Source organism: Astatotilapia calliptera, chromosome 15, assembly GCF_900246225.1.
Source record: "Astatotilapia calliptera chromosome 15, fAstCal1.2, whole genome shotgun sequence".
NCBI classification, from domain to species: domain Eukaryota; kingdom Metazoa; phylum Chordata; class Actinopteri; order Cichliformes; family Cichlidae; genus Astatotilapia; species Astatotilapia calliptera.
In genome coordinates this window covers 20,940,154-20,953,799 of record NC_039316.1, presented here as the reverse complement: position 1 = coordinate 20,953,799, position 13,646 = coordinate 20,940,154, and the positions used below count along the sequence as shown (strand labels likewise).

The 13,646-nt window shown below is 43.2% G+C and overlaps 3 protein-coding genes and 4 non-coding genes across 7 annotated transcripts in view; 2 read left to right on the top strand and 5 right to left on the bottom strand.

Moving 5' to 3' along the window:
• LOC113037586 (connector enhancer of kinase suppressor of ras 3-like) overlaps positions 1-1,302 on the top strand; it is a 62,374-nt gene extending 61,072 nt beyond the window's left edge. Inside the window, exon 23 of the mRNA XM_026194824.1 lies at positions 817-1,302. Within this exon, the coding sequence (XP_026050609.1) occupies positions 817-1,017 (201 nt within the window). The 3' untranslated portion in view covers positions 1,018-1,302. The remainder of the gene's footprint in view (positions 1-816) is intronic.
• A 4,632-nt stretch (positions 1,303-5,934) lies between these two features.
• Positions 5,935-12,093, bottom strand: rps7 (ribosomal protein S7). Its single transcript, XM_026194840.1, has 7 exons — positions 12,031-12,093; positions 11,432-11,517; positions 10,071-10,142; positions 9,308-9,451; positions 8,692-8,756; positions 6,758-6,908; positions 5,935-6,046 (listed from the first exon to the last, which is right to left on the bottom strand). Exons 2-7 carry the CDS (start codon positions 11,504-11,506, stop codon positions 5,969-5,971), a joined length of 585 nt encoding a protein of 194 aa, XP_026050625.1. The 5' UTR covers positions 11,507-11,517; positions 12,031-12,093; the 3' UTR covers positions 5,935-5,968.
• On the bottom strand, positions 6,328-6,545 carry LOC113007203 (small nucleolar RNA SNORA73 family). The gene has a single exon (XR_003269882.1). It is a non-coding gene; the product is annotated as a small nucleolar RNA SNORA73 family (small nucleolar RNA).
• On the bottom strand, positions 7,740-7,957 carry LOC113007202 (small nucleolar RNA SNORA73 family). Its single transcript, XR_003269881.1, has one exon. It is a non-coding gene; the product is annotated as a small nucleolar RNA SNORA73 family (small nucleolar RNA).
• LOC113007201 (small nucleolar RNA SNORA73 family) lies at positions 8,920-9,137 on the bottom strand. The gene has a single exon (XR_003269880.1). It is a non-coding gene; the product is annotated as a small nucleolar RNA SNORA73 family (small nucleolar RNA).
• On the bottom strand, positions 9,690-9,907 carry LOC113007200 (small nucleolar RNA SNORA73 family). Its single transcript, XR_003269879.1, has one exon. It is a non-coding gene; the product is annotated as a small nucleolar RNA SNORA73 family (small nucleolar RNA).
• A 64-nt stretch (positions 12,094-12,157) lies between the features above and the next one.
• rnaseh1 (ribonuclease H1) overlaps positions 12,158-13,646 on the top strand; it is a 6,355-nt gene continuing 4,866 nt past the window's right edge. The window contains exons 1-2 of the mRNA XM_026194839.1: positions 12,158-12,641; positions 13,598-13,646. The exon at positions 13,598-13,646 is cut by the window's right edge and continues 76 nt beyond it. Of these exons, the coding sequence (XP_026050624.1) occupies positions 12,514-12,641; positions 13,598-13,646 (177 nt within the window). The 5' untranslated portion in view covers positions 12,158-12,513. The remainder of the gene's footprint in view (positions 12,642-13,597) is intronic.

Sequence of the window (13,646 nt, the reverse complement as noted above, 5' to 3'; positions counted from 1 at the left end):
CCTGGCTCCAAAAGTGAGTCAATCCTAAAAGACGTGTTAAAGTGTCCAATTTTACAGTCGAAATTATCATGTTTACAGCCAGTATAAGAAGCTAAACCACATACTTAGATAATATCAAACAATAAATTCTTTATTTATCCCAAAATTTGGAAAAAATTACTGTGTAACACCAGTTAATTACATAGAAATACACATATACACATACGAATATGATACAGTAAGGAGCTATTCTTGAAAATGAATCCAGGTATCATGGTGGTAAGGATTGTCTGCACCTGTCCTTGAAGCAGCAGAGCTGTAACAGATGTTAGTCTTCGGCTACATGTGTGGTAAGTGGTGCAGAGGGTGTTCAAGATCCTTTATTGTTAACTTAGTTTGGTTGGTGATCAATAATTAATGGTACTCGTGGCCATTGATCAGTGGTCTTTGATCAATGGCCAACTGCAATGTTGAATTGCTAAGCTATCAGCTAATGCTAGCTGTCCTGCATAATACAGGGTCAATCGATGTTGACATGCAGACTAACTATCTAATAAATCCCTAGATTTTTATTTAAGGAGACTACTTCTGTGACTGCCTCTGACTTTATTAACAATAATATCTCCAAACTATCGCTCCCGACCTGAGCTGTTTTCTTGTAGCAGGTCTTTTCTTCTGTAAAACTGGACATTTTAATAAGGGAGTTAATGGGAACTGACCCGCTTTTGGGGACACCCTACACTAAACATTAGAGTAATCTACACCCTGTTTGGATTCCTCCATGAGCTGATGCCTGATGGAGGATCACTGCATGTTTCTAACACTCGTGTTTTTCAGGCTAAAGAGTCCGAGCTGCTGGCTTTGGAGAAGATCCTGAATGAACCAAATCTCACAGCGCTCATGTACAGGGAGTGGAGACTCTCCAACACCATCCTGCTGCAAGATATCCTTCAGCACAACCAGGAAGCGGAGGGTGCCACAAGCCCAGACGGGATAGTGTCTGAGATTTTAGAGCTGCCCAACACTGCTGTACAGTAACGTTATGAAGTCTGAAAGACACTGAAAGACAAAAATGTCTAAACCCCACCATCATCCTGTGATGAGAGGAAGTTGGTTCCTACTCTGGATTGAATAACGATGCTACAAGTTTACTCGAGGTTAACCTTTAAATGCTTTTCACCTCACTTCTTTTCATGCAGCAGATTGGGATGTTTGTAGGTCTTTAAAGCTCAGGAAACACTGTTTTTAATTTCAAGCCAAAACTTTAATTTGTATTTGATTAATGTTTTTTTGTTTTTTTTTGACGATTTGCTTTATTTTGTGGATGTATTTTTTTAATATATAATTTCTGTTTATTTTATTTAAAAAGAGATGACCTCCACCAAGTAGCTTGTGTGACTTTTTTCAGTTTCTTTAGCAGGAATACTCCAAAGGAAATGATGGATCTGCATGATGGTTTTATGTGAAGTGGGGATCATTCCAGCTTAGAAGTGACTAAAGTGTTGGATTCAGCAACTTTTGGAAGGATTCTTTGAAATTGGAAAAAAATTGACATGTTGAGTCACAGCTTCACAAATACTTCCATCCATCCATCATCATTCCCGCTGCTTCACACACGGCTGCGAACCGTTCCAGTGGGAGCTGGAGGCCATCACTCAATGAAGCCAACAGAACCACATCATCCGCAAAAAGCAGAGATGAGATTCTGAGGCCATCGAAGTGAAAGCCCTCCGCCATATGGCTGCGCCTTGAAATCCCGTCCATAAAAATTATGAACAGAATCGGAGCCCACCCATATGGAAAAGATATATATAAATCTTATAAAGTTTGTATCTGTCTTGTGTGAAACTTGTATGAAAAGCATACAAGAGTGAAAACAGATATAAGATCCCTTGAAAAATTATATAAATGAAACTTGTATGTTTTGGATACTTACTAAAATAATATCTGAAGGTGGCCACTTTCATGAGTAAATCATATAAGCCTTATATGATTCACTATATGAAGTAGGCCACATCTTATGCAAGTCTTTTATAAGTTTTTTTCTATTTCTTTTCCATATGGGCATCATCCGCCCAGGAACGAGTCCGACTTATTGCCAGCAATGTGAACCAAGCTCTTGCAACGGCTGTACAGGGATCGAATGGCCCGTAGCAATGAGCCAGACACCCCATACTCCCGCAGCACCTCCCACAGGACACCCCGAGGGACACGGTCGAATGCCTTCTCCAAGTCCAAAAAACACATGTAGACTGGTTGGGCAAACTCCCATGCACCCTCAAGTATCCTTGAAAGGATGAAGAGCTGGTCCAGTGTTCCGCGACTGGGACGAAAACCGCATTGTTCCTCCTGTATCTGAGGTTCGACTAGCAGACGAACTCTCCTTTCCAGCACCCTGGCATAGACTTTCCCAGGGAGGCTGAGGAGTGTGATCCCCCTTCTTAAAGATGGGGACCACCACCCCAGTCTGCCAGTCCAGTAGTACTGCCCCTGATCTCCACGCAACATTGTAGAGGCGTGTCAACCAGGACAGCCCTATAATGTCCAGAGCCTTCAGGAACTCAGGGCGGACCTCATCCACACAAGGGGCTCTGCCACCAAGGAGTTGTTTAACTGCCTCAGTGACCTCGCCCCCAGAAATTGGCGGGTCATCCCCGTCATTCCCAGACCCTGCTTCCTCCTCGGAAGACGTGTCAGTGGGATCAAGGAGGTCTTCGAAGTACTCCTTCCACCGCCCGACAAATACTTTTCATGTTTAAATTTAAAAAATCTGGTAGACATTAACTCGGTATATGGGCTGGTTCTTATTCAATGCTTTTTTTATCTACTCTTCCTGAGCACTCAAAGCGCTTTATTCAACACGTTCACACATATCCACATCCACCTTTTTCTATGTCTAAGTGCTTTCTATCTAACATTAACACTGATGGATGCAGGAGCAACTCGGCGTTCAGGATCTTGCCCAAGGCCTCGTTGACATGCAGACCGGAGCAGCCAGGAGTCGAACCTTCTATGCCTTAACTTATTGTTGTAAATAAAATATTACAACTAATCTGGATTCAGGAGCCGAGTTCATGCCAGGTGTCCCTTCCAGTTATGAGCAGTGTTAAAGTTTACTCAAAGTAAAAGCAAATATTGATGTTTGCAAAGATTTAAATGAATTTTCAGTGAAAGAAGAGGCGGGATCTGTATATATTTGTTGATACTTTTGTTGTGTGAACAAGTCTGAAGCAATGATTTTACGACAGCTTGTTTTCTACCTCTGAACTCGTTCACTGCAGTGTCGTCTTGAGAATGTCTCACATTTTTATCATCCAACACAAAAATCCCATTCAAGCTGGGGCTGCGGTCGAATGCTCAGTTTGAATCTGCTCATCATCAAGCTGATGCCTTGATTTAACATTTACAATAATTCAGTTTGCGTTTTTACATTCAGGTATAAGATACTTTATCATAGGTGTGTTTTGTTTGTCTCTGAGCGGAATGAAATAACACAATAAGAACATGTTGTATTCAGTCTTCTGACTGCAATACATCTAGAAACTCTAGAAATGCTGTGAAAATATTCTGCTATCAAACTGGTGGAAATGTAGGAACGGGTTCCCAAAAGGCACCGAAAGTAGAACTGGGTCTAAACTGGTGCTGCACCGGTGAAAGACAGGTTTTAAAGTCTGTTAATATTTTGCTTTTTGCTGTATTTATTGTACATTTGCAGTAAAATGTTTGAAGTTTCTCATTTTGTTGAGTCATTGTTTTACGGCACACTGTAGGAACCCAGTACTGACATTTCTCCACATTCAGATTTCAAGTTTGAAAAAGCGATTTTAACAAACTAGTGTTAGGAGGTTGAGGCTCCAACAACACGCGTTATTAAAACTCCTGGATTTGGCCTCTAGATGTCATCAGGTTAAAAACAACCAATGTTGGAATCCTGTTTATGATTGAGGGCCACAGGTAAAATGCATGCAGGGGCAACATCAGTATTTATAAAGTGTGTGTATGATGTGTATAAGTTCTTTTCATTAAAAAAGAAAAGAAAAAAAAAGGTTTTCCTTTTAAACAGTAAGGTGGCATTTCTTGATAGCAGAAAAAAAGCTGCTGCTGACAACCCACCTCTGGCGCTGGTGCCCTACCCTCAGTTTTAAATGGATATAGACACTGAGGGTTTTCGGGAGGAGCCTGGGTCTAGGTGCGGCTTGCCGCTCTGCGGCGGGGGTACCTGGACCTGGGATATAGAGTATGTTTGGGGAGAGCGACTGTCTGGGCAGTGTCTATTTGTGTCTGTCTACACGTTGGGTGAGTGTCGAGTATTTGGTTGTGTATATGGGGGTGGGAATGCACGTTTGTGTCCGCGTGTGCCTGTTTGTCTGTGTCTATATGTCAGGTTGGGTCTTAGACTCAACCTCTCTGGGTACATCTCAGGCCCTCTAAAGTACGGAGGCCTATCTCCCCTCACCACACTCCCTGCCGGTGGCTGATGCCCTCAGACGTTGGTGTTTTGGTGGTTCTTGTCGACCTGGGCTGGGTGCTCATGTATGTACCGGCTCACTCCTGGTGGCCGATTGGCGGGGCCTGGCGCCTGTGGCCCGGTTGGGCCCCTTCCGGGGGGTGGGGTGCCCTCAGGCCTCTGGGCCTGAAGCTCGGTCCTCTCTGGCACAGCTGGCTGCCGGCAGGCACGCCACTGCAACCCCCTCTGGCTTCTGCTCCGTAGCTGCTGGGTGACCTCTTGTTTGGGGCTCTACTCAGCTCTTCCCAGGAGGGTGGCACGGTTCCCCCCCTTTAGTGGTCCTCCTTGGGTCCTCGTACTCTGGGGCCTCTGGATGTCTGGGGCCTGGATCTCCTCCATACCTGCTTCATGCCCTGGGGGACGGGGCTATGGCTCCCCACACTCCCTAGCAGATCGTTACATGGAGAAACCTTTGGAATACAGGCCATGATGATCCACTTGGTAAAATAAATCCGCTTGGCATCTTTCTTGGTCTTACGACAACAATTCTGATGGCTAAAGATCCAAACGGGACAACAAAGAGGGGGGGAAAAAAGCTGCTGTGACAAAGAAAAATCTGTCAGCATGAAATCTTTGGACTATAATTACACAAAATAAATGCATAAAATTACAGAAAAAGTTCTGAAAGCTCATTGTCCACACGTTTTGCTTTGTTTAAATTTAATGAAAAAAAAATTCTGTCATTTAATTACTTTGCAGTATGAACGGAGGGAGGTTTTAATCTGTAGGAAAAGCTGTAAAGCTGAAAATACTAAACTCCAAAACCTCTTGTGGTGAGCAACAGATCAAATGGCTTCAAGTGCACATTCAGGCCTGTACGACTCATTTAGACATTGAGCCAAGGCTCTGTAAACATGCACACATGTCTGCCAAATACACTTTTTTGAATATAAAACTATATACAAACTAAACTGTAAATGTAATTCAAAGAAACTATTTGTATTTAGTTTTCATAAAAAGCCTTAGTTTAAGTCATTTACGACTACTTGGGAGAACTCAAAGTGTAAGACCTGGACAAGTTTGAAATCTCCTGTCCTCCACAATGAAAAATGGATCAACATAAAAATGGGTGTCATTATTCTTAAATAATAATGAAATGCAGCCAGATGATGCAGATTTTATGTTTTCGCCCATTCCCCCTCCCGGACAGGCTAGCATTTAAATCTGGGCTCCGATCTGTGTACCTGGCCTGTATCACTACATTCACCGTCTTCGGTCAGCCACCCACCCTTCTTTCCAGTAATGGTATGATCTGAGCTTTTGCGAAAAGTGTGCCAATCAAAATAAAATCCTGCTTTCATGGATTTTCAACAGGGCTGAAGATTTTGCTCCCACATACTGACAGGTTATTAATAATTGACATATCGTTTGAAAAGCTTAATAGTGCTCCGCTGGTCTCCAACGTGCCCTCTGAGAAGGAAATCAAAGACCACAACCTGCAACAGTAGTGACAGTAAACAAATTTTATTTTGTCATCTGCATTTACAGCTGGAATTCTGGGAATTCAAACACGACGTCTTTGCCTGTGAGCTTCTTGTAGACACCAGAGAAGGTCTCCACCTGAATCAGGAAAGAATAAAATCAACGTTAGTTTAACTTAACCTGCCTCTTATTTACCATCACCACTTTTTCTTTACATGATATAAAAAAAACAAAACAGCAACAACCAAGGCTGCAGGACAAACTCCTGTCTGCAGCTGAAGGATTTAAACAGGTCTATTTTTTATGCCAGTATGTTGTACTTAATACAACCCTTGGATTTTGGATTGGACTTTGATCTGTGCATAAAACTCAAAGTAAAGGACAAGTTAAGCCATAAATTCAATTTCTGTTTATGATCAGTCTGTGCACTGCATGGTTTAGCTCCCCAGTAATGGCCCCAAAGGACTCTGGGAAGATGTAGGAATATGCAGGACGCTCGTCCTCACCGGCCAGCAGCCGGGGACAGAGCTTTCTGTCCGACATTGTGGAACGGGACTGTACGTCTCAGCTCAGAGCTACGCTCCCATACGCCACCAGGACAGAGCCAGGAGAGCAACTCTCTGGATGTCCACGTCGGAACAAAAAGGTTTCAGACTTAAAACATCTCCAGAAATTTAACCGAGGGACACGTGCTCCGTCTTATCCTTCTAATAAATCCCGTTTTTGGGAGGTGACTTTTTCCACACCAAACAATCCTTCCACTGATTAATACGTTAAAGACTGACACTTGAAAGCATCGTTATTCGTGTTTCCTGAACATGCAGACGCCTCCGCTGCTTTAAAACTCACTTTGTGTTCGACGTTGTTCTGCTGAGCCTTGTCCAGGTGGACCTTGATGAGCCTGCTGCTGTCCAGTTTCACTCTGATCCTCTTACCCACGATCTCACTGGGGAACACCAGGTCCTCCAAGATGGCGTCATGGACCGCGGTCAGAGTGCGGCTGTAGAATTGGGGGAAAGAAAAAAGGTCATCAATGCGTCATTTCCAACTCCGTTTAGTTTCAGTGTGTGTCCACAGCGAGTTTCCGTGCTTCAGTTCAGTTTGGTTCTTATTGGTTGAAAGCTTTAGGTTCTACTTGAGCTTTTATTACTTCTCTACCCTGGTGGGGTATTTATCGTGGGCAGAAACACTTAATCATGCTGACATCCTGCTCGTGTTAATAACTTCGAGCAACAAGACATTTCTTCCTCCTCAAGTCCGGTTTTTATTTCATTTCATTAAAGTAAAACATTTTCCCCGATAACAGTTTTATGTTACAGCAATAATCTTGGGAGTGAGGCCCTGAAGGTCAACACCTGAGGCTTGGTGTTGATTACAAAGCTTGTCTCCCAAGGGCAGCCATGGGTCCCTGCAGGCCTGCCTCCACTGCACTATGTGTGGCTGCAGACCTGCACGACAACCACAGGCCGATCAACAGGATGCCAGCCTAGACAGCCGCCACCTCAAGCAGACTGGAGGGGTGGCAGACTATGACTTACAGAAGCAACGGGCACCGCTATAGTACCCTAATGAGTTTCACTTCCTCTAAATAAATCTTACTGAGAGTTTTAGTCAGCCTGGTCCGAGCTGAACTTCGGATTACTGTGTTTTACCAAACGGTTGAAAGATTTAGCTCGGATAAACCGGGGACCAATAATCACATCAGTAAAGTTTTCCTTCCAAAGCACCTGCAGCGCCCTTTCAAACATCCAACTTTCAGCAAAAACCGGGACTCTCTTCACAGAAAATAAAAACATTCAGTCACACCTTCTTTGGTTTCTATTAATGATCAGTCTGTGCACTGCATGGTTTAGCTCCCCAGTAATGGCCCCAAAGGACTCTGGGAAGATGTAGGAATATGCAGGACGCTCGTCCTCACCGGCCAGCAGCCGGGGACAGAGCTTTCTCTCCAACGTTGTGGAACGGGACTGTACGTCTCAGCTCAGAGCTACGCTCCCATACGCCACCAGGACAGAGCCAGGAGAGCAACTCTCTGGATGTCCACGTCGGATTAGATTTACAAATGGGTTTATAGCATCATTCTGTCCAGTTAATAAACCTTTCTCCCGTTTTTTTAGAAACACATTTGTAGATTTAAGTTTACAGTTATCCTCACAATCTCTTTTATTTTGAAGGACAGAAATAAATCTTAAGGGTGTTACCTGAAAAAAGATGCTTCAACACAGTATTAACATACATCTTTTAAAAATCATTTATACACAAAGCAATTTCTAAAGCTTAAAGAGAGCACTGCAGATGCATTAACATCATGTGATGAAAATTAATATCACAAGAACTATTAATTTTCATCACATGCATCTGGTAGCATGCATTGCAACAGTACCTCCACAAGGTGGTGGTAGATCGCAAGTAACCACCACCAGGCTACCCGACGCTGGACTGATAAAAGGGGTCTGAGAAGGTGACAGAAGATCGAACACTTTACAAACCGAGAGAACACTGAAGTTCAGAAAAACGAAAGTAAACTAAGCACAGTGTAAATGTTGCCAGCTAAAGTTCATTATAGTGTTTTTGTATGAGCTCAAAAAAAGAAGGCTCAAGAGTATTAGTGGAAATGCTCATCACTGCACCATCTTCCCTCCGTTCTTTCACTTGAATCATTGTCAGAGCTGGAAAGTTTCTAACATTAAAGACTCCAGATCCACTTTAACACATTGACCCACTCTTGCGAGTCAGCCGCAGAAATCTGTGATCAGATTTTAAAGCCAACTCTCGGCACTCACCTCCTGGGACGCTTCTGCTTATTCTTCGTGCGGCTTTTCCTGGTGGGTTTGGGCAGAATTCTCCTCTGAAAGTCAGAAATTGTTCAATTAATCTCCAACGAGGAATTGGGCAAACAAAAGCAACTACAGAGCAGCATGAAGGTAACAATCAGGTTCAGGCTGATATTCTTGCTTACATAAAGAGGTTTTATTTCATTATCAGCCTATAAGTTGAACCCTGATTTGAAAAGATGTGCACTGCATGGTTTAGCTCCCCAGTAATGGCCCCAAAGGACTCTGGGAAGATGTAGGAATATGCAGGACGCTCGTCCTCACCGGCCGGCAGCCGGGGACAGAGCTTTCTGTCCGACATTGTGGAACGGGACTGTACGTCTCAGCTCAGAGCTACGCTCCCATACGCCACCAGGACAGAGCCAGGAGAGCAACTCTCTGGATGTCCATGTCGGATAAAAGAATCACCGCAACACACGGACACATACCTGAGCTCACGCCTGTTCTTAACAGGGTTATGCATTTTAAGTAATGTTTTCCAGGCATCCAGCTTGAAAGCAAAACGTAATATTTCTGGATATCAAGTAAGTAATCAAACTGACAGTCACAGCGATGGTATCCTCACCTGTGCAATGAAGACCACGTGCTTTCCACTGAACTTCTTCTCCAGCTCCCTCACCAGGCGCACCTGAATCTTCTGGAAGGACTTCAGCTGAGGGACAGGAACGAAGATGATGATGGCTTTCCTGTTTCCACCAACCTCGATTTCCTGAAAAGAATAAAGCAGCAGTCATTTAAGAGCACAGGGGCTCTGAAGTGTGATGTGACGCCACCTGGGCAGGGCAGGAGCTCTCCACGAGGTGCCCAAATCCCAGCTTTGGATCCTTGAAGGAAATTGTCTTAATGTTTCGTAAATCTGTGGCTGTTAAAACTCAGAGGAACATGCATTGAACTCTAGGTTAGTACGAAAGAATTTTAGTAAAACACGACGACCAGTACGTATCAAAAAGTGTGCACTGCATGGTTTAGCTCCCCAGTAATGGCCCTAAAGGACTCTGGGAAGATGTAGGAATATGCAGGACGCTCGTCCTCACCGGCCAGCAGCCGGGGACAGAGCTTTCTCTCCAACGTTGTGGAACGGGACTGTACGTCTCAGCTCAGAGCTACGCTCCCATACGCCACCAGGACAGAGCCAGGAGAGCAACTCTCTGGATGTCCACGTCGGATTAGATTTAAAACGTAGCATAAAGATAAATTAAAGCTTGATTTTGAGTCAGTGAAAAGCAGCAAACACAGCAACAGGCTTGTTAAAACAAAATCTATGTATCAGTTATGTAAATAATTCAATGACACGAAGCTCATGCACACAGGTTCATGTGAACTCTCACCTTTGCTGCAGTGATGTTCAGTTCTCTCAGCTGAGCCTTCAGGTCAGAGTTCATCTCCAGCTCGAGCAGAGCCTGTGGAAAGACCAGTCAAATGAGTAAAGCAAGCACAACCACATCACTCATCCTGACTAGCTCAAACGTTTTCTATTAGCTTCATATTTCTGCTTCTCTCTAAAGGAGAGCCCAATCCCACTGGTGGCAGATTTTCCATGTGGTCATTAAAAGAAACAAAACCATCCCTTTTTAAAATACATTATAAAAAACCTGAAAGTTATTTTGGGAGACTCAATTATCAGCTGCTGCACCAGTAGGTTCTTCATCCTGAAGACAGACTAACAACTCCACCATCTTGGACTCCAACTGGTGACGGTTATGCTCTTGAGCCTCAGTGAGCTTCAGCTGCTGAAGGTTCAGGATTACATCACCTTCCAAGTTACAGGATCTCTCCACAGCAAGGGGAAAGACTTCCATCACCAGCTGCTGTCCAAGACAGCAGAGTTAGAATCTGAGACAGCTGACTGATTGCCATGAGAGCAACCAGGTAAGCTTTAGGGAACACTAGATGAGAAATACCACAGCCGCCTGGTGAGCAGGGTTAAAACATCACTTCAGTTATTGTTAAACTAATCAGTTAAGCCAGGGGTACAGCTTTCTGTCCGACAGTGTGGAACAGAACTATGTTGAGCTTCAGCTGCTGAAGCTCAACATAGCACTCACAGGTGCATTATTTTACTTGCCTTTTCTTTTTTTGAAAGAGAAAACATGACCTGGGTTACTTTTTTTGCTTACTGAACTTAAAATGTATCACCACTATTGCACTGCAATGCTGGTGCTGCTGGTACTTTATTCACCAGACACTTCAAGAAATATGATATAATTTTAAGGCCGCATCACCCCATCAGTCCACCAACCAGTAAGCGGACAAAACCACCAAACAGGGCTGTCCTAATGAAACACTCAGCCTTACAGGATTGAGAAGAACCAGCAGCTGAGACTTTAATGTCAGTCATAATTAAATCACATTAAAGACTCAATCACACACAGCCTTACATTCCTCCAACAGTACAATTCTTGTTTAAATAGTCACTTGGAGACAAAAGAGTTCTGATACTGTACATGAACCCCTGTACACAAAAAAAAAAATCAGTACCTTTTTAAAAAATGTAATCTGACATAAAATTGGCCTCATATTAACAGATAGTGCAGTTATGTAATGGCTGACCAATAAATCATATAGTTCTCTTACACCATATTTATTCATGATGCCCTTTACAGTTTTCTCCCCAACGGCCCCCACAGTTACTCATTCAGCTGGACTGAAGCTTCAATAATACATGGATCTGTGATGCCGACTTTCTTACCTGAGAGATCCCAGACTCAAACTCGTCTGGCTTCTCGCCATTAGGCTTCACTATTTTGGCGCTGGTACTGAACATGGCCTTTGTCTCTGCACGGAGAAATAAAAACATTTAGGTTAGACCCACCGGCATCCGAACATATTTAATATCCACCCTTTATTGAAAGCCCAGAGCACCGCTAACCTCCAGGCGTAACACCTCTGAGCTAACCGGGCTACACCACAATAGCACAGGAGATTGATATAACAGCCCAATGGACATAAAACGGCACATACACATTAACTACTTGAGTCACAATTAAAAGAGCTGAACATCCGACCCTGAAAATTAACTTAAGCTCTTTTTCCTTCGGTTTTGTGACGGCTAACTGAACACATGCACGGCCTGTTGCTAGCCGCTACTCGCTTGCCGAACTCATTGAGCAGAGCCCCTCTACTATGTCTTATTTAGACATTAAGATGAGCCATCCGATACTGCAAATCACATAATCTAAGCTATCACAGGATTCACTTGCCCTACTGTGTGTAAACCTTGCCATTAAATACATTTAAAGTACATTTTAAAACAGAAAAGCTAGTCCAGAGTAAAATGGCACGACTAACCTCTGTCAACGACGGCCAAGGAAGAGGCCGGAACATCGCGAGAGTTGGATTAATCCAATCGGGAGCGACCTTTTTTTCTATCGCGAGAATTGTAGAAACGCTTGAAGTGATAAGAACTATCGCGTGAGTGTAGTAGAAAACAGTCGGGGAAACTGCAGGCAGATTATTGCTGTGCGTTTAGACTGATTTTTGTTCGATTTTGTTTACTGCAACATTTTCAGATAGGGATATACGGCCAATGAAGAAACTAAGAAACAAGACTTATTAGACTGGTGTTAAATATATATGGAATACTTTTTTGGGCTTTTTCGGGTTTAGCTTTCCCGGACATCTGTACACCTGGCTGCTAATTTGGTCCCATATTTCAAGATTTTATGTCAAACCACGCCTTCCCTACTCAAATCTATTGATATTTGAATGTATCCGAGTTAATATCACGATGCTAGCCACCTTTGTCCCCGTGCAGTGTGTTGGCAGACAGTGATGTTTAGGCTGACTGGTCTTTTCAGAGTTGCATGCAGGACCTTTTGTAGCGCTGCTGACGACATGGCGAAAGGGAAGTTTTTCTACGCAGTTAGGAAAGGACACAAAACGGGAGTCTACACTTCATGGTGAGGCCGGACACAACTCAATGCCTGCACATTTGTTTTTAAGAAAATCAATGTTATTGGCTATTCAAAGTGCATGTTCTTTCAGTGAGAGTGAGTGGATGCCAGCTTCCGTTCAGATGCACGAAGATTTCTTTTTCTCCTTGAGCTACAGTAAAACAACCCAGCGGGTTTAAGATCATATCAATGTTTCCCTGTCAGTACATCCCACACTTTAATTCGGCATGGAAGCATAACATACACGGCTTCGTTTTCTCCGTTTTTCAGGTGGTTAGCCTTCAAACTGTTAAATGTATTTCCGCCATTAATGTGGCTCATTTGTGAGTAGGAGGGCCTAAAATTGATTTATTCTTACATAATGTAGTATGTCTTTGGTTTGTTTATATTACAAATAAATACATATAAAATAAACAACACGCCAGTACCAGACCAGTGAAACTCCACCTTCTGTTAGTGCACAGAAGTTTAACTACACATTTAATCTTTGAGAAAATAAACTTTGGACCTATTGTTACAAGAAGGGAACATTTTTGTTATTGTTTTTCTGTTACTTAATTAGTTTAATGTACCGTAAATGATAGGAAACAGTCAAAAGTTAAAACACAGTTAAAGTCATCCTCCACAGCTGCCCACTGGGCCGGATTGGAGTCTGTCCTAGATATTTTCTCTCATTTCATTTTCATGCTGGAAATTCAGAAATCACTAGTTTCTGAAATATTCAGGCCAGTGTGTCTGCCACCAACAATCACTGCCATGTTCAGTGCCACTTAAATTCTCTTTCTTCCTCACTCCAGTGGCTCAGTTTGAACGTCAGTGGGTCATCTTGACCATGTCTGTGCCTGAATGGATTGAGTTGCAGTTGAAAAGGTGTATCATTAAAGTGTCCGGAGGGGAGAATGAAGACATCTCAAGGTTTTTATTCTCCTGATTTTTTACTTTTTATTTTTTTTGTCATTTAGGGACGAGTGTAAGAGCCAAGTGGACAAATTTCCGTCCGCCTCCTTTAAG

Bases quoted from the DNA above. Each gene is read 5' to 3' on its own strand.
- rps7 (XM_026194840.1), bottom strand. From the start codon at position 11,506: ATGTTCAGTACCAGCGCCAAAATAGTGAAGCCTAATGGCGAGAAGCCA. The intron at 9,452-10,070 runs GTGAGAGTTCAC...TATTCTTTTCAG, and splicing joins TGAACATCACTGCAGCAAAG to GAAATCGAGGTTGGTGGAAA. The intron at 8,757-9,307 runs GTGAGGATACCA...TCTGACTTTCAG, and splicing joins ACGTGGTCTTCATTGCACAG to AGGAGAATTCTGCCCAAACC.